The 19708-nt window shown below is 53.4% G+C and overlaps 1 protein-coding gene across 2 annotated transcripts; it reads left to right on the forward strand.

The window, feature by feature from the left end:
- The first annotated feature begins 8454 nt into the window (after positions 1-8454).
- Positions 8455-13879, forward strand: LOC142024932 (zinc finger protein 2-like). Of its 2 annotated transcripts, none has more exons than XM_075017291.1 (4): positions 8455-8656; positions 9901-9984; positions 10333-10459; positions 13005-13879. In XM_075017291.1, exons 2-4 carry the CDS (start codon positions 9961-9963, stop codon positions 13619-13621), a joined length of 768 nt encoding a protein of 255 aa, XP_074873392.1. In that variant the 5' UTR covers positions 8455-8656; positions 9901-9960; the 3' UTR covers positions 13622-13879. The 2 variants fall into 2 exon arrangements, with proteins under 2 accessions (XP_074873392.1, XP_074873391.1); XM_075017290.1 differs by having other exon boundaries at positions 8459-8656; positions 13002-13879.
- The last annotated feature ends 5829 nt before the right edge of the window (positions 13880-19708 follow it).

Below are 19708 nucleotides of genomic sequence, written 5' to 3' on the forward strand. Positions count from 1 at the left end.
TCAGCCATCCATGGACTCACAAATAGGAGGGTGACATGAAGACATGCTACTTGTTATCAAGTGGCTGCCAAAAGGGAGAGGATCTGTTTATAGTTTAAATATGCTTATGAGGGCCATCACTGATGCCGCCAAAACCTAATGTCTCAGTGATCAACTCAAAAACCTGTGAATGGTCTTGTTCATCTTGTAAACCCAGACTGTGGTTGGTTCTAGAATGACATGTGACCATGCCACCTGGTACTGAATCCATTTTGAACCCAGCATGTTTCCATGGGAAGGGGGGTTGTTGAACAAAGGATTCCCACCCTGGGGCAAAGTCTATTTAAGCAACATGAAGCCATCAATCTTTGTCTTTAAGTGAGGTTTAAAACTGCCTGGCCCACCCTTGGGGGATACAAAGAACTTTGAAGAAGTTGTAATCCCAAGTTAAAGTAAAAGATCAACTCTGATTTGAAGATTTCACCTGAAATAAAGACAGCTATTTAAGGTAAGAATTTGAATGTAACACTTTTCTTAGTGGATTAGATCTAGCTATGCATTTTCTATTCTTTTTAATCTTGTAACTCACTTTGATCTGCCTGTTTTCACTTGCAACCACTGAAATCCTACTATCAAAACAAAAAGCAGTCAAGTAGCACTTTAAAGACTAGCAAAATAGTTTATTAGGTGAGCTTTCGTGGGACAGACCCACTTCTGTCCCACGAAAGCTCACCTAATAAACTATTTCGCTAGTCTTTAAAGTGCTACTTGACTGCTTTTTGTTTTGATAGTGTATAGACTAGCACAGCTTCTTCTCTGAAATCCTACTGTTTCTACTTAATAAAAACACTTCTGTTTATGGTCAAGCACAGGGGAAATAATTGTTATCAGGAGCAGAGGGAGCAACCACTACGCAGCTCTCTCTTTCCTTGATAAAATGGGCTAACCTCATGAGCTTTCATACAGGGTAAGATGGCTTTATTTGGGGTCTGGGCCCCATGTGGGGGATGGCTTCCTGGGCCAGATCCCCAGCTGGTGTGACTCAACCCAGGACCCATGGGAATCAACAGGCCCTGACTCCCAGCTGGCGTATGTTGTCTGTGGATCCCATGAATCATAGAATCCCAGGGCTGGAAGGGACCTCAGGAGGTCATTGAGTCCAGCCCCCTGATGGAGCGTTGCTGGTTTACTTTGGTCAAAGCTCTGACCTGCAACATTTCCCAGGAGAGTGTTAAGCTACCTGCTGCTAACCACATCTTTTTTCCACTGCATATCGTGTCTCACGGTCAGTCTAGCAACACTATTTTGCACAGTCTTACACCATCCCTTTGAGCTTTCCCTCTAAAGGAAGTGGAGCTGGGCACAGGGGCATGCTTGCATGATATGTCCATAATCCTCTGATTCGCTCCAGACATGAAAGGTTACCACGTAAAAGTTTGCACGGTCAAAAATTAACCAGCGGCAGATTGTAGACGCATTGGAATTGAAGAGCAAGGCTGCTGTGGGCTTGTTTACACTAAGTAGAATTACAGAATCATAGGGCTGGAAGGGACCTCAGGAGGTCATCTAGTCCAGCCCCGTGCCTAAAGCAGGATCAACCCCAACTAAATCATCCCAGCCAGGACCTTGTCAAGCCAGGACTTAAAAACCTCTGGGGATGGAGAATCCACCACCTCTCTAGGCAACATATTCCAGTGCTTTACCACTCTCCTGGTGACGTACTTTTTCCTAATATTCAACCTATACCTCTCCTTCTGTAACTTCAGACCATTGCTCCTTGTTCCGCCATCTGACACTACTGAGAACAGTTTCTCATCATCCTCTTTAGAGCTCCCCTTCAGGAATTTGAAGGCTGCTATTAAATCACCCCTAAGTCTTCTCTTCTGTAAACGAAACAAGCCCAAATCCCTCAGCCTATCCTCATGGGTCTTGTGCTTCAGCCCTTTAATAATTTTTGTTGCCCTCTGCTGAACCTGTGCCAGCACATCCACATCCTTTTTATATTGGGGGACCCAAAACTGGACACAATATTCCAGATGTGGCCTCACCAGTGCCAAATAGAGGGGAACAACCACTTATCTAGATCTGCTCAAAATGCTCCTCCTCATGCACCCTAATATGCCGTTAGCCTTCTTGGCTACAAGGGCACACTGTTGACTCAGAGCCAGCCTTTCATCCACCATAACCCCTAGGTCCCTTTCCACTGTACTGCTGCTTAGCCAGTCAGTCCCCAGCCTATTACAATGCTTAGAATACTTCCATCCCAAGTGCAGGAGTCTACACTTCTTATTGTTGAACTGCATCAGATTTCTTTTGGCCCAGTCCTCCAACTTGTCCACGTCCCTCTGGATTCTCTCTCTACCCTCCAACATATCTGCCTCTCCCCCTGGCTTTGTGTCTTCCACGTACTTACTGACAGTGCAATCCAGTTCCTCATCCTGGTGATTCATAAAGATGTTGAACAACATCGGCCCCAGAACCGAGCCTTGCAGCACTCCGCTTGAAACCAACAGCCATCCAGCTTTTGAGCCACTGACCACTACTGTTGGGCCTGACCATCAAGCCAGCTTCCTACCTATCTTATAGTCCATGGAGCCAATCCATGCTTCCTTAATTTATGGGCAAGTTTGACCTGATCAGGTGCATAGCATAAGACCCTTGACTTGGTCAGGTGTGTAGCATAATGATTAGAGCAGTGGCTTAGGAGTCAGGACTTCAGGGGTTCTATTTCCCTCAACAGAGGAGGGGTGGGAGTCTAGGGGGTAGAGCAGAGGAGGTCTGGGAACCAGAACATTTGAGTTCTATCCCAGCCCTGAAAAGGGGCTTAGGGTGGAGGGTGTGGGATCTAGTGGTTAGAGTAGGAGTCAGGACTTGTGGGTTCTATCACCCCTAGGAAGGGGCGTGGGGAATTTTTCTCTGGGCTTTTATACATCAGTGACCTACATCGGTTTGTTAGAATAGCTGCTTATCACATTGTGGCTTGTTTTACCAACCCTTGCAGGTGAGTAAAGAGATTTTCGACATCCGTGCAAGCAGGACGACTCAAGCAAGAACTGCAGTCAGACAGAGATGTGACTGGAAATTAATTTAGGCACTTCAGCAAACACACAATGTGAGCCTAACGCGTAGGGTCTCACAGGAAATAGTCTTTGGTGAAGAAATCGCTTAGCACCCGGGGGTTGTTCACACCATTAACGTCAGATTAGCTCCACTCAGCGTTTCCTGTCTGTGCCGGTTGTTGCCATTTTCTGCTCTTCCCTCCCACTCCCAAGTACAGGGGGCTGGGGTGTAAGAACTCTGGCTGGCGTGCAGGTTCTGGGGTGGGGTTGGGGGTGAGGCGTTTTAGAGTGTAGTAGGAGGACTCCAGGTTTGTGGAGGGGCTGGGATGTGGGGTGCAGGAGGCTCTGTAGGCTTTGGGCTGGGGGTTGGAGTGAAGGAAGGGTACAGGCTCTGGGACAGGGGTTAGGATTCAAGAAGGGTACAGACTCTGGGCTGGGGGTTGGGGTACGGGAGGGGTACAGGAAGGGTACAGACTCTTGCTTGCGACCGGGGCTCTTGCTAACAGGAGGGAGTTTTGAGAGGGGCTCTCCTGGTGAAGGAGGGAGCAAACTACAGCACTTTCAGGAAAGTGGCTGTCTAGAGTGTGTGGGTGTTTGTGTTTGGCGGTTCTGGGCTTGTGTCTGTTAGTTTGGAGTGCTGAGCTGTCTGTTTGAAAGGCTGTGTGCTCAGGCTGGCAGTTGGAAGCTGTGAGCCTGGATTAGGGTTGAAATCTAAAAACTCTGTGCTGATTGGCTGAGCTGTAGCCAGAGGGTGGGGCTATCAAGAAGGCAAGCGCCTTTTAAACCTTGTTGGGCAAGCGACCGGGCCTCTTGCAAACAGGGTGACTGTGAATGGGAGGGAATTGTGAGAGGGGAGTTTAGAGGGGGATCTTAGAGGGAACTAGTTACTTCTAATGTCCTGAAATCTTTTGTAACATCCCCATCTGAAACATTTACTTAAAAACCCCATATAGAATTAAATTAAATCAGAGGAGGAAATGGAGGCAGAAGACCAGCAGCAGAGTGGGGGCTATCCTGTTTATTGCGTTGAGTGTAATATGTATGATTACCTACCCTGTGGGCGGGTGGCGTATGTGTGCACTCGATGCAAGGAGCTCCTGTCCCTCAGAGACTGAGTGCGGGCTTTGGAGACCAGGGTGGCTGAACTGGAGGAGCTAAGGGAGGCAGAGAGCTATGTTGATGAGGTTTTTTCTGGGACATAGTAGGGTTCTCCCACCTCCAATCTGACAGCCCCGATGCTGTTACGGAGGATGAAAGGCTCAGGGAAGGAGAGCAGTCAATGGGAGCAGAGGGAAACCATCCCACAGTTGGGACCCTCCTTCCAGAGGGTGCTATGATATCCTCTCGCGCCGAGGATACCTCTCTGGGGGAGGGAACACCAGTTGTTAGGAAGAGGCAGGTGTTAGTAGCGGGTGATTCGATCATTAGAAATATAGATAGTTGGGTTTGTGATGACCGGGAAAACCATATGGTGACTTGCCTGCCTGGTGCGAAGGTTGCAGATCTTTCGAGGCATCTAGACAGACTTATATGCAGTGGTGGGGAGAAGCTGGTGGTCATGGTACATGTAGGTACCAATGACATAGGGAAGGGTAGGAGAGATGTCCTGGAGGTCAAATTTAGGTTGCTAGGAAGATGACTCAAAAACTTACCCCCTGTGACCTTGGTGACACGTGGCTGCTGGGAGCCTGAGGACTTGTCCAGAGGAATGGTGAGGGCTGGAGTCACAGAGGGACTGAAGATCTTCATGTGTTCTTCAGGCCCCTATGTCCCAGACCCATATCCCCCTGGGACTCACCAACCATGGCTGTGCTGCCACCAAACGCTGGTGACACCTGAACTCGCTCATTTCCTGGACACCTGTGGGCCTCCCTGTGAGCACTGCATACATCTCCCCTCCAGGCTGCTGGCAATGGGGCCAACAGCCACGATGGGTCCTGGGGCAAGGCGTGGAGCAGGAGCTCATGGCTCTGGAAGGGGCAGGGCCTCAGGGGGAAGGTTTCCAGGCCTGTCATGGTTAGCGTATGTTGCCATTCATGGTCTCTGGGACTTCTGCAGCAGGAGGCAGGATTCAGCAATACACCGGCAGAGGTGCCAGCGGGGAGAAAAAAACAAACCAAACCAAAACACCCCGTGGAGACATTCAGTTCACTGGGGGAGGATTTCTGGGAAAGCCACAAGGGCCATAAATTAACTCATTAGCTTCAATGTAAGCTTAAGCCTTGTCCACACATGATCATGGAGAAACACAAACAAGCTCACGTTTGCCGAGAATGCAGGGGAATATGCCTCCCATTACCAGCCGCTGCTGGTTCATAACAACAGGCACCTACCAGGTACCCCCAGCTGTTGCCCTCTCCCATCACTTTCAATCCCAGCAGCTTTCCTCTCTCTTCTTGGAGTCTTCAAACAGGCCTGGATTTCTTCCTAAGGAAGGAGAAATGATTTGGGAGGTTTTCCTTGGATGAGAGGATGAGGAGCTGGGTGTTTTCCCACACCACACCCAAGATGACCGTGGTCCCAAATACTTGGACACATCAGGGCCCCCAGGCAGAGGAAACCTCATTAACACAGAGTGGGAGTGTGTCATAGTCCAGCTTGTTACCAATTCAGGTTCAGAGATTTGAGTCATTCCAGAGAGATCTCAGTTCTCGCCCAGCCTTATTGTTATTTATGGACTGACCAGTGGCACAGCACGTAACAGGACATTGGATTCACCGGGGGATGAATCAACCAACCCTTATGTGAGAAGGTTTAACTAACCAAGTGATACAAACCCCAGAAGGCACCAGCGTTTAAATATAAGCTGGGATTTCGAACTAAAAATAGGTGTGTAGGCAGGGTTCCTTCAAAAGCGTGCCCCAACGTCGAAAGCACTCTTCTTCCCAAAACAATTTATTTCAAAATCAGCACTTTCAATGGGCTGTCATTATGCAAACGAGGCACTGAATATTCATATCAGCGCCCCATTTGCATTTTCTAATGGCGATGATTTACATGCCCCTTCCGAAAGGGAGGAGTAGTGTGGCCACGGCCCTTGTGTGCCCCTAGGTGAGGTTTCCACACTGCCCCCTAGTCATGCCTCCAGGGGCTACTGCTCTCATTGTTTCGGAGCTCCTCTTTACCACTGGTATTGGGGGTAACACCACTTTTAGTTTGTAGAGGCCCTGACACCCAGCGCTCAGCTGCCCGCACCCCCATTACAGGTTGTTTTAAACATGGTTTAAGTAGCTAATGTGTGGTTCTAATCATTATATTGTCACATTCAAAATGGAGTCGGACCACCTGACTGAGATCCCATTGAGGCGCAGCTGTGGGGGGGGGGTCAGTTGCTGGCAGTTGGAACCAGAACTAACTGGTTTTTCCCGCCCTTTTCCCTGAGCATTCCATCCCCTCAGAGCTGTTTACCCCCCCAGGGCACCAGGGGCAGGTTCCCCCCAAGGCGTCTGTCAGAGCCAGTGACGGACGGACAGACATACGTACATCCCAGGGCGGCTGTCCAGCACTGCTCCCCCTCAGCAGTAGCTCTGTCTGGCCCAGGGCAGAGCCAGTGCAAGCGTCACGCTGCCCAGCGCCAGCCGGCTGCTGCCTGCCAAGGGAGGGGAAGGAGGAGCTCGTCCTCCCACCCGCCCGTCTGTCCCCTCACGCCCCAGCCGCACCCCTGCCAGCGCTGCCCAGCCGCTGCCTCCCTCAGCTCCCACCGCCCAGGGACTCCTCCGTGCCCCCGAGGGCTCCCTGAAGTCTAACAGTCAGAGTAGGATCGCACTGCTACAAACTAAGGGCTCGTGCTTGGTGAAGTAGCCAGCAATGGTTATCCCCCAACAGCTCCCTGAGGGGACATTTTGTGGTTAACCCCAGCAGGAGTTCGTGTGAAATAGCCGTTGGCCGGTACGGTCGCACCCCGGCTTAGCCGGCGAGAGGAACCGGAGTGACTCTGACTCAAAGCCGCGTGGCACCAAACAGATGAGTTACAAAGCGGCTGCCAGGTCTCAGCTCTGTCACTGGGGCACCAGCCCAACTTCCTGAACCTCTGAGCCCCAGGCAGCAATGCTCACGAGCTGGCGTGCCCCAGCCAGGGCTTGGGGCTTCAGTCTGCACTCAAGCACCCCACAGGGCATAAGCTGTGAGATCCCTCACACACTCCACTGAGGGGAAACCCCCGCCCCGCCGGCAAGGCTGCCACCCCACACTTCCCTCCTCAGGTCTGGCAGATGGTGAAAGGGAGGCGGTTCTGTGAAGTTCATGAGCATGGTGAGCGAGCCACATTGGGTGACAAGCAGCGTTCCCCGTAAGCTGAGCGTGTGTGTTAACAGAGCACCCACAACCACCCCCAGCTGGCAGCACGTTTCTACGGGCGACGCACCTCGGCAAATGCCTCGTGCACGCGACACAAATTATACTGCACATGGATGGAAAAAGCATAGCGGGAACAAGGCTTTTTCAGCCACAGCGTGGCCAACCCTGGTCTATCGGCGCCAGTGAGGGGAACAGACGTGATACCGGAGGACGGTGTTCCCTGTAAGCTGAGCCTGCGGGCGGCTGATTAGCCCCGCTGAGAAGCAGAGCGCCACAGCTGGCAGCCTAGGTTTCTATGGGTGGTGCACGCCCACACGTGCACGGGTGCATGCAGCAAAATTTATCCCCCACACGGCTGGGGACCGTTAGAGGCGGCCCTGCAGGAAGGCTCTTCGTGCCGCCAGACAAAGGCGGTGCAAGCACTGAGAGCTGGATGTCGCAGTGGAACAAATTCAGACCATCCAGGCGCAGTTGTTTCACTCCGAGACTTATGAACCAGTAGGAAGCCTGCTTGGTTTTTTTCCCAAGTCTGCACCTTTATGGAAGCCGGGTGCTCCGTGGTTTGCACCTCGGCCTTGTAGACCCAGGGGTGCGAGCTCAGTCCACGAGGGGGCCATTTTTCGGGGCCTGGGGCACATAGATTAAAAAGCAACATCGGTGAGGGATGGTGCCCGGCCCTGCCGAGAGGGCAGGGGCCTGGACTCCCTGACCTCTCGAGGTCCCTTCCAGCTCTAGGAGAGATGCTCTGCAGCTTGCCCGCCCGGGGACCGAAACGAAGCATCCCGCTGTGCCTGGCCCCGCTGAGAAAGGGGCTTCAGCTCAGCCGCTTTCCATCCCCCCCAGCGCAGCCCTGCCAGTTAATTCAGAGCGACTGCTCGGGGCAGACCAGTCCCCTGGCGGGAGCTTGTTCCTTGTAACATTTAACAGGCTCGCCCAGCTTATTCCTGCAGGCGTCATCTCAGGGACGTGCACAGGCTCCACTTCAGGGTGAGCCTCATTGCTGGGGACTCCAGGCCAAGCCTGGTCGCTGGGGCCTGGGGTGAGCTGCTACCAGCAGAGGGCCCAGTGCTGGGCGAGGGGAAGCTGCTTTCTCCCTTCTTGCTCCCCGCTGGGCTGCAACTTCCTGAGTCAGTGGCGCGCGCTGCTTCCGACCCCGGGCTGAGCCGCTGCTTTGCAGCGAGGTGTGTGCGAGCGGGGAGGGGGGGGAGAAGCTCCGCATCCCGCATCGCCCCCCTCCCCCGCTCTGCCCTGCGCGGGCCTGGATCCAGCCCTGGGGCAGCCCCGGGCCCTGCTCCACCCAGCCACGGAGCAGCAGCCTGCAGGTGAGGGGAGAGCCCGCGTGTGGCAGTGCAGGGCAAGGAGGGGTAACTCTCCAGTGCAGGGCAGGGAGGAGTAACTCTCCACTGCAGGGAAGTATGGGCAGGGAGGGGTAACTCTCTCCAGTGCCAGGCAGTGTGGGCAGGGAGGGGTAATTCTCTCCAGTGCAGGGCAGTGTGGGTAGGGAGGGGTAGCTCTCCAGTGCAGGACAGGGAGGAGTAACTCTCCAGTGCAGGGCAGTGTGGGCAGGGAGGGGTAGCTCTCCAGTGCAGGACAGGGAGGAGTAACTCTCCAGTGCAGGGCAGTGTGGGCAGGGAGGGGTAACTCTCTACAGTGCAGGACAGGGAGGAGTAACTCTCCAGTGCCGGGCAGTGTGGGCAGGGAGGGGTAACTCTCTCCAGTGCAGGGCAGGGAGGGGTAGCTCTCTCCAGTGCAGGGCAGTGTGGGCAGGGAGGGGTAACTCTCCAGTTCAGGGCAGGGAGGGATAGATCTCCAGTGCAGGGCAATGTGGGCAAGGAGTAAATCTCCAGTATACGGTAGTGTGGGCAGGCAGGGTTAAATCTCCAATATAGGGCAGTGCAGGCAGGGAGGGGTAACTCTCCAGTATAGGGCAGTGTGGGCAGGGAGGGATAGCTCTCCACTGCAGGGCAGTGTGGGCAGGGAAGGTACATGTCCAGTGTACGGCAGTGTGGGCAGGGAGGGTAAATCTCCAATGTAGGGCAGTGCAGGCAGGGAGGGGTAAATCACCAGTGTATTGCAGTGCGGGGAGGGTAACTCTCCAGTGCAGGACAGTGTGGGCAGGGAGGGGTAGATCTCCAGTATATTGCAATGCATGCAAGGAGGGGCCAGAGTTCACGCTTTCCTGGGGTCAGGGTTTTGAAAGAGAAGCAATAATATGGCAGCATACCTGGCTGAGTGTGAAATCTGAACTTCAGGGGAGGGGGACTGAAAGAAGCAGCGGGAGCTGTAAATGTGGAGGGAGGTTCCAGACCCATGAGTTGTAGCGCTGACTCTCCTGGGAACAGGGATGGAGAGAGGACAAAAGCCATTATTCAGACTCTGAAACTGGGAGGTTTAAAGATATCTCAGTGCTGGGATTTGGGGCCAGGTCTAATGAAGTGACGAAGGACTTTCCCAGCACCGCTGCATTAGGACCTCTGTCTGCAGGGGTCGGGCGGGTGTGGGAAGTCGGTGTGAAGAGGACTCAGACCCCCTCTGAACCCTCCCTAATTGCCTCTTTCTCTGGCAGGGTATAGAATCACATCCATCTGGTCCAGCCACATTGGCCCATCTTCCCAGGGGCCAGGAAATGGCTTTGGCACAGCATATTCAGGTAGGGGATTTTATTATGTGTAAGGACACAAGGTGTCATGTGCACCACCAGTAGAAAAACACACTGCTGGGCGTGGGCGCTCAGCTCTCTCTCCTGGGCAGCTGCTCAATCGCTCAGCTTACAAGGAACAGTGGTGAGGCCAGGCTATGGTAAACCTGCAAAGACTCTGGAAAATGTCAGGGGGTTCCTCCATCTGTGGATTCCCAAGCCACGTGCCCAAGTACGGAAAAACATATCGGACTGCTGCTAGCCACAGCCCTAAGCTTACTAGGCAGAGGTTTATAGGAAGAAGAGAGGGTTGAGCTGGCAGGGAAGCAGTTTCTGAGTGGAGTTTTTTTGTTCATACAGATCCCAGTGACCTTTGAGGAGGTGGCTGTGTATTTCACCAAGGGAGAATGGTCACTTCTGGACCCTACTCAGAGAGCCTTCTACAGAGATGTCATGCGGGAGAACTATGAGACCGTGACCTCACTAGGTAAGGGAGTCCTGTCTCCTAAGGCACGTTGAAATTTGCATCTTTGGATCTAGCACCACTTCCACTGCTGACTGGGCTCTTAGCAGACATGTAGGGGTGAAGTACAGCTAAAAGACAGCACAGAACACTGAGAGCCAGGCCTCATGGCTGGAAACAAACTGTACGGGACCATGGAAAACTTGGCCGTGCCCATGAGTAGTGGTTGTCCAGCTGTCTAAAATCATGCCAGACTACGGATTTTACAGGACAAGAGAATTCTGGATTAGAGAAGTTCGACCTGTAGTTAAGACGCAGGCAGGTGAAATGGAAACACAAGGCCTTTATAGGAAGTAACACGGACAAACTAGGACTCCTTGCATCATAACAATAATGGCTTGGTTGTTAGCATACCATACCACAAGGGATAAATCCCAGACCCTTACAATGGGGAATTGGAATAATAGTGGGGGGGAGAAACTATACCACAGCCTGTAGATATAAGGCGAGGATGCCAGGCCTTCAGGAAATGGACCTCAGGAACCTTCAACCAGGTAAGTGGACTCCCCTCAGATTGAAGTCAGGAATCCCAGGACAGGCAAGGAGGCATCCCTCAAGCTGATATGTTCAGTCCTCCGTTCTTGACTTGCCATCCTGCATGTGGAATGCAAACGAGTCCTATCTGCTGATTTGAGCGAAAGTAAGTTAAAGGCTCCCTACCAGTGCTCTCTGTAAACTGAGCGCTTGGACAGCCACCTGAGAGAGATTCAGGTGCCGCCCGGCTGATTAGCAGAGCACCCACAGCCATCCACAGCAGGCAGCATAGAATCATCGAACACTAGAACTGGGCGGGACCACGAGAGGTCATCACATCCAGTCCCCTGCACTCATAGCGGGACCAAGCACCATCTAGACTGTCCCTGGCCGACGTCCATCTAACCTGCTCTTAAATATCTTCAGCAATGGAGATTCCACAACCTCCCTAGGCAATTTATTCCAGCACGTGTATCTACTGGTGGTGCACGTCTGCAAAGCCTTGGTGCAAGAGATGGGTTTGGCAGCAGTGCATGTGCTGTTTGGAGCCCTGCACCTTTTCACTTCAGGTCCCCTATTGATTGCTCACGACTCAGACTAATTGCAACAGAATCATAGAATCCTAGGGTTGGAAGAGCCCTCAGGAGGTCATCAAGTTGAGCCCCTGCCCACAGCAGGGCCAACCCCAACTAAATCTGATTTTGCCTCACTATCAGCCAGATCAGAAGGGTGGCCAGCAAATCATGAGATATCAATTCCACCCATTCTAACTGACCCCTGGAAGTAGCTCCTTCTCCCAGAGCACTCATATGGGATATGGAAGTGGAGTCGGGTTACTTTTATCCAGGGAAGATGTAATGTACAGGAGGTTTCCTGGGCATTGGACAAATGGCTTAAAACCAGGCCACTTCCAGCCCAGATTGGGGTTTCTTCCTCTCCAAGGCAAACCAAATCAGCCACCATAAGCAACTCTGCTGCCTTCCTAGTTAGCCAGAAGTCACACAAGCAAATCCCACAGACTCCCCAGCAGCTCCGGTGCCCAAACCAGTATCCCTCCTTACACAGATGAGAGGTTATGAAAACCAACATCACCAAATCCACACAGGTCTTTCCGGTTCCCTAAGGGACCACATTCCCAGGTCAGTGTGTACTTAGATCTTACCCAAAGTAGCATGCTGTCCTAATCCTTTAGAATCTAAACTAGAAAGAAAAAGAAAGAAAGAAGGCAAGAGTAAAGATGGCTTAAGTGGTCAAATTACATACATCAATCATAAATCTCTTGATGCAGGCTGCAGCAGGTGGTAAAGGTTGCTACCTTAAGAGTCTCTGGAAATACATCCTTTGTTAGATGGGCCCACAATCCATTCAGGCTGTTCATAGCGTAGAGGTTCCTGCCAACTGCCGCCTGGAGAACGGAGACCAGATGGAGGTTTGCAGAGTGGATACTGAAGCCTGAGGACAAAACAGTGACTGCCGAGGTCCTCGTTATACCCTTGCTCTTGTGGTGGGAAGCCGTGATTAGGTCACCTGTCCTTCCCTTTTTGGAGCATTCTGCCATTGGCAGGCTCCCCAGTGATACGTCTCAGCTAAATTCCTGAGACGTGGATTGGAGTCTGACAGGCGGGCTCTTCCTCTGTTCAGCCCATCTTCACCTGGCTGGCAGGTGACCCCACCTTCTACTATGAATCTCAGCACTTAAACATTCTAATACCAGTTCAGAGCCATGCTCATAACTTCACATACCAACATGGCACAGACATACCAGCAGCCTAAACCAATTCAGTGACTCACCTGCTTTCATTAGACACCTCATTTGGCACAAGATGTGGTGCAAACTTTGGACGGAGGTTACAGTAATGTTTTCCTGTTCATTTTAAAATCCAATAATGTCACAGAAGGTTTTTAGACAGCTTTGGTTCCAATATTTCAATTCCCCCCACAGCTATTTTGGTATGTTTCTTGAGTTTGTTTTTCCCCCTCCCACTTCCCAGCACAGGGACTGACTCCTGTCTGGATTCTCTCCCTATCCCAGCAGGTGATGTGATGTTGCGTGCAGAGGAGGAGGAGGAGAATCTCCTGCAGGAAGGGCCTGAGCAAGTGGAACTGCGGGAGACGGGATCCAGAGAAGATGCACATGTTCCGGGAGAAGCTGGTGGGAGCCAGCATGGATCAGAGACACAGAAGAAGAAGAACTTGGGGAGGGGACAGAGTGGATCCAGAGACACTGACAAAACCCCACTCCAGCAGACCAGAAAAAGGCAAAAAACCTGCCTAGACTGTGGGAAGGTCTTCAGCTGCATCTCGCACCTCATTAGACACCAGCGAAGCCATACGGGGGAGAAGCCCTTTAAATGCGCTGAGTGTGGTAAAGGCTTTCGCCTGAGATCCCACCTAGTTGTGCATGAGCGGATCCACACTGGTGAGAGGCCTTACAAGTGCGATGAATGCGAGAGACGCTTCAGCCAGAGCCCGCACCTCATCCGACACCAGAAACTCCACCTGTTGGACAGACAGTCTGGCGGACCTGCCTGTGGCGAGGGCAATGGCGCATGGCACAGCTCCTGGAGCACGCAGGTGCCAATCCTTGGGGTCGGGGGGCAGTTGCATGTGCCTCCAGGCTGCTCAGTGAATCTTTGGCTCTGCCTCCTGTAAGCAAAGCACAGGGAGAGGAGAAGTCCCAGCTGTTGCACTGCCAGGCCCCCCACTGTCTTGTGGGTCAAGGAAAGAAGAACCTAACTGCACTAGCAGCTCATTTCCCTGGACTCAGATCCCCTTCCACGAATCAAGTCCTTGAGCTGAGCCACCTGTGCCTGCATCCTCTGGGACTTGGGCTGGGCCACTAACTGGGGCTGGTTTGTATTCTTGTTGCACCTCTTGTTTCTGTTGCAGCAGATAAAATCTGCAAGTACCCATGCTGCCTGGAATCCTCTGTTTTTTCCCTCGGGGCCACTTCTGCTGATTTTAAGAAAAAAAGGGTCTGGGCCTCAGCTGGTTCCCACGCAGCGCCTCTCTGCCCTCCTCTCTCATGTGCTGTGGGTACTTCTCCCAGAAGCTCAGCCAATGTGCCCTCTAATTTTTACCAGCCGTGTGTGGAATAAATTTTATGTGAAATGAGCCATGTGTGGATATGCACCAGCAAGAGGACCACGTGCAGCCAGCTAATCAGCTGGGCGGCACCTGAATCTCTCCTGAGCAGCTGCCCAAGTGCTCAGCTTACAGGGAACGCTGATCTCAGCAGCCTCCCACCCTCCCAGCCTTGGGGCTCAAACACTTCTCCCCACCGCCTGCCTGGCTGGCTGCAGCCTCCTCCTTCTCCCCACTTCCTTCTCCCCCACCTCAGATCCCAGCTCCAGAGCCTCTCCTGGGCAGCCAGGCCTGCATCCTTGCCGTCATTTCCAGCTGCTCCCAATTTATTCAGCCCAAGCCCACCTTGCCCTGTGCCAGCAGAAGCAAGCAGCTCCGATAGCCCAGCAGATCTCTGAGAGGGTCGTGGTGGTGCTCTCTGTGTGCTTGGGCCTGGCAACCGCTACTGGGACACAAGGCAGCTGCTCTGCCAGCCTCTCTAGGGCTGGTCCTTGACTCCTGCACCCCAGTGCTGGCCCTGGCTGGGACCTGCATCCTGGGGCACTTCTGGTTAATCTCTGATGCCTGTGATGGTTTGGGTCTTGCTGTCCTCTGAGCTCCCTCTCTCGCCATGTGATAATGAGACAGAAGGAGCTCGTGTTGGCTGGGTGTCCCAAGGAGGTGGGCTCCCTGCGGTGCATGCTCACAGTTGGAGCACTGCAGATCCAAGGGCCAGGTTGCGGCTGGGCCATCACCATGCTTCCAGAAGGGGTGGGGCCTAAGACAGAAAGGGTGGGGCCCTCGTGCAGAAGGAGTGGGGCCAAGGGTAGCTATCCCTTATTACTGCCCCATCCGTGGCACCCCCCAGCCCTCAGAGTTGCACAGAATGAAGTTCCAGCAGTAATTTGAGGGGGCCGAGGCACTGGCTGCTGCTGCAGTATTGGTGGGAGCAGTGGGAGCCAAGAGCTCCAGGCCCCTTTGAATCGCCAGGTCAAGGCAATTGCCCCCTTTGCCCTTGCCCATCAGTGAGGCTCCACCTCTGGAATGTGGTTTTTGCAGCCGGTCAGATGCGCTGCCACAGCTTGTTTTGGGTGAACACTGGGTGCTTTGTGTCGGAACCTGGGCTGCTGGGACAGGCCCATCCTTACAGAATCCTGGCTACCTGCCCAACCAATCACCCCTTTCCTAGCCCGCATGGTGGAGTATTTCTCCCCTGAGAGATCTGATGGCCAGCCAGGGTGCAGCCCCTGTGGGTTAGATTGCCAAAGGGACTCGGGCAGACTGAGGCTGGCTCTCACTGCCCTGGACTCCTAGGCACACAGTTAGGTGCTCAGGGTCCCTGTACTAGATGTTCTCAGGCTTTCCAGATCTCTGGGCCCTTTTGGGATGTTGAGCTGTCTTGCCTACCCTCTGAGTTTCATCTCACTTCAAACCAACTTGCTCACACAAGCCGAGGGCAGGGATAGCTTTAGTGGTTAGAGTACTGGCCTTATAACTCCAGCATTGTAAATTCAATCCCTGGGGGGGCCTCTTGAGGATCTGGAGCAAGTTAGATATACTATATAGTGAGAGCTCGCAGAATAACGCAGCTATAACATTTACACCATAGGCCCTGCCATGAGGGCAGGGGAGTGGACTCAATGAACTCTTGAGGTCCTGCCAGCTCTAGTGCCGCATTTCTAAAATCACAAGAGTGCCACAGCTACAGTGACAAAGGGCTGACTTGCCTTTTCCCCATCCAATGAATCAGCTGGAATAGAAATACCGTAATTAGTGTTCAATGCAGAGCGCAGAGCGCAGTCTAAACAAGTCAGTATATGAAACTCTTCTTTGCACTGACGTATTAGTGCTAAAGGTAGCCACGTAGGCTGCCGCTATAAAAGCAAGCTCATGCCCTAATAAATCTTAGTCACTCACGTGCTACAGAACTTCTTGTTTCCTCGTTAGGGCTGTTGCTGTAGCCTGCTGTAAAACGAGACAAATATTGGAATGGGTTGATGTACCCCTGCCCGGAAGATTTCTGTGTATCCCCAGGGGCATGTGTATCCCAAGGGTTACATGGACCCCTGATTCAGAACCCCTGCCCTGTACAATCCGGTAGGAGAGAGAAGCACCACAGAAGGGGATTAACAAAAACAGGCATGCTAGCTGACTCCCTGTCCTGGATTGTGGGGTCCCCAGCTGCAATCAGATGTGACTCTCATTCAGCAGGGTGAACAGAAGGGTTATTAGGTAACAGGGACACAGCGTAGAACAGACTCGTCAGCACAGAAACCTGAAGCCATCAGTACAATCCATCTTGGGGAGAGGGATCCCCCCGAGCTGGGGCCCTGGCCCTCCTTTCTCCCTTCCAATATTGCTAAGATTTTCTTTCTGTTAATGACATACTGCTGTAATACGCAGCAGCATTTTCCCCTTTGCTGCCTTACAGGATTTGTCTGTTGTTTGTTTTGTTAAATAACCTCAAATTTTGGTACCTTGCTCCATACTGATTGATTTTTATCTATCAGCAAATCTTTGCTCCTTTTTTGGTCTAAACAGCCAACAAAGGCATCAAATCCCCTTCCGTATCACCTGTCAAACACACACTAAGGCCAATGAGCTCATCTTTCCCTCCCTTTCCCTCTAATTATTCAACAATTACTGCTGCCGCGCAATTAAAAACAGTAATCACAATTAATCGTATACGCCACCCCAGGTCCCAGGCCCAGCCCTGCAGTAGCCAGGGCAGCATGGCCCCGGAGCTGCTTGTGACGAGGTGAAGTGCTGTCCCTGCAGCCAGGGTCAGTTTTATGGGCCCATTGCGTGTGGGCGTGGGAATGTTCCTAGCCAGGGACCCGGCTCCAGTAAAGTTCAGGGCTGCGTCTCTCTCTCCCCAGGTCCTGCCTGCCATACCTGTGTGTGACCCCCCACCCCACCGCCCTCTACAACCAGGAACGTTTAAACAGACTTCAATGCCCCGAATCTGCGAACTCTCCTGACAGGAGACCTGTGGCTCTGTGACACATCCGGTGCTGAGGATTATTACCGAATGATCACAAGGATTGCCCTGGCAGCACACCAGGGGTGTGTGAGCTCCCAGCGGGTCCGGACAGTGCCCCTCAGCACAGGATGGAACCTGCAGGGTGGCCAGTGAGTCCTACCCAGAGCGAAGCGGGAAAAAAGGGCAGGAAAGTGGGGGTGGGGGGTGGCAGGGGCAGAAAAGGGACCCAGCATGGCCAGGCACAGAACAGGCTGTGAGGAAGCCGCGGTAGGAATTCAAGTTCCTGCCTGGCTTGTGGCTCACCCAAAGACACCACAAATCTCTTGGATATATTCACCAAAAAAGCCTTAAAAAGAACCCGAGTGTGCAAGAGCTGTTCACACAGACCCATGTCACAAGCCACGGGTTCTGGTCTCTGACCGGATGAGTGTAACTTAAAAATGAGGTTGCAGCTTATGACCCTATTGGGGGAATGGGCCAGGCGCCTGCCCAAGGGGCCTGCGTCCCAGAGGGCTGAGCACCCTCTCCTAACCAAGGGAAGAGGGGAAAGCACCTGGCTTTGCTGCTCCAGCCTAGGGCCCCATCTGGTGAGCAAACGGTGATACAGGCTGGGTCCCTACCAGTTCTATGGCTCCCAGATGCAACATGGGGCCCTGGGACCCATCTCTTGTGACTCCAGCGTAATTTCTGTTCTCCTCTCCCCAGGGCTCTCACCTCAGCCCAGATGCTGGGAGGAATGAGGAGAAAGTGAATAAAGAAAAGCTACTTACTTGCTCCCATAACACAAGAACGAGGGGTCACCGACTGAAATGAACGAGCAGGTTTAAACCTTACCCAAGGAAGTTTTTCTTCACACAGTGCACCGTCAGCCGGTGGAACTCCTTGCCTGAAGATGTGCTGAAGACCAGGATGGAACAGGGTTCATAAAAGAGCTAGATAAATTCACGGAGGTGAGGGCCATTAGCCAGGACGGGCGGGAATGGTGTCCCTGCCCTCTGTCAGAAGCTGGAAATAGGCAACAGGAGAGAAATCACTTTGGTGATTTCCTGTGCTGTTCACTCCCTCTGGGGCATCTGGCATTGGCCACTGTCAGAAGACTGGACACTGGGCTAGATGGACCTTTGGTTTGACCCGGTGTGGCCGTTCTGATGTTTTTACAAGGATGACCTAGCCCTTGCAACTTGCTTTGGGCAGGGGGCTGGACTCGGTGGCTCCTGAGGTCCCTTCCAACCCTAGGATTCTCTGATTTTGTGAATGTAACCTCAGGAGACAGCAGGAACAGATTGGCCAGGGAGAGGGTCCCCGCTGTGACAGTGCGGGGTCAGGCCTAAGGCACAGAAAGACAGGGTGAAATGCAGAGAAGAGGCTGCAGCAGGCTGAGCATCAGGTGACTGGTTCAGGACTGCAGAGAATACTTTCTCCCAACTGGGCTGGAGGGAAGTGGCTGGCGGGGGCGGGGGGCGGTCTCAGGCAGCTGGGGAAGCGCTGGTAGGGTGCAGGGAGAAGCCAGAGCAGAGCTGGGTGCGAGGTGAGGAGTTCTGAGACTGCGATGAGCTGTGCCGGCTCCTCTCATAGATGGGGTGGGACGGCCAAAGCAGATTCCAGCTACAGCTGTGGCTGCAGGGTCCTGGCCCCAACAAGGCCCAAAGCAACACAAAGGGAGCGGCCGGATGATGGTTCTGGGAGAGGGACGACCCACAGCAGAGGGGGCAGAACGTCACCCCAAACAGGCCCTTTATGTCACAGAATAACTCCAGTTGCTGAGCCCCCCAGGAGCAGGGGGAAATCATGTCGGGGTCTCCCGGACCCCCCCTGGGTCTGGAGAGGGGCAGCGCCAGTGGCGAGCACGGCCTATGGACCCATCGGCCTGATCCCCCTTCACAGAACTGGCTCCTTGGCTGTGGCGCAGGACTGGGAAGCGAAGGGACAATAACAGAGCTTCATTTCAATGTCCAAATTCCCTCCCCGTCCTGTTCTCTCATCCCCCTCCCGTTTGTCACGCCCCATCGCGGGGACAGCCCGTCGCCAGCCCCTAAAGCAGAGAGTGACCCCAGAACGGCTCCTTCCTCACTCTGGAACGTCTTCATGAGGCAGAACTGGCTCCCGGCTCTCCATGGCTCCCCAAGCTGATTGCCCATCTCCCCCCGACGCTGTGGCAGCTCCCTGTTACAGCCGACCGTAATGGTGAGTCCTCTGCAGCTGGGCAAATGGGCCTGAGCTACTTCTCTGCCTGTCGGCTACAGCTGCGGCCCCCTTTGTAATGAGGAGCTGGGCTCAGCTAGTGCAGTGAGTTCTCCGGTCTCAGCACTCGCTCTCCCCATCACTCACACGCCCACCCCCTCACTTCCCACCCCTGTGCTCAGCACAGGCTCTTCCCTGCCCATCCCCCCTCCTCCTAGTCCCTTATCACTGCACCGCCCCAGGCCCCTGGGGGGTTTGTGAATAAAGGGCACAAAAAGGTCCCTGGGGTACCCACTCCATAGGACACGGGCAGAGGAACCAGGTGAGATGAGGGAGAGGATCCTGGCCGAGGAAGAGGCTCCCAGGAGCTGGGGGGATAGAGGGAGGGGCCGATTGGGGCTGTTGCTTTGCATAGCAGGCACAGGAGGGCTGAGCAGACCGGAGCCGGCGGCTGTCTGCCAATGCCAGAGACGGGCGCCAGACCCTGAAAAGTCAAACAGTGACGACACCTG

The sequence above is a fragment of the Carettochelys insculpta genome, chromosome 22, assembly GCF_033958435.1.
Source record: "Carettochelys insculpta isolate YL-2023 chromosome 22, ASM3395843v1, whole genome shotgun sequence".
In the NCBI taxonomy this organism is placed as follows: domain Eukaryota; kingdom Metazoa; phylum Chordata; order Testudines; family Carettochelyidae; genus Carettochelys; species Carettochelys insculpta.

What these genes read in the sequence shown, in the direction of transcription:
- LOC142024932 (XM_075017290.1), top strand. Translation starts at nt 9,961, where the DNA reads ATGGCTTTGGCACAGCATATTCAG. An exon ending in CTTTGGCACAGCATATTCAG is followed by an intron (nt 9,985 to 10,332) that starts GTAGGGGATTTT and finishes TTGTTCATACAG; the next exon opens with ATCCCAGTGACCTTTGAGGA. An exon ending in TGAGACCGTGACCTCACTAG is followed by an intron (nt 10,460 to 13,001) that starts GTAAGGGAGTCC and finishes TCCCTATCCCAG; the next exon opens with CAGGTGATGTGATGTTGCGT.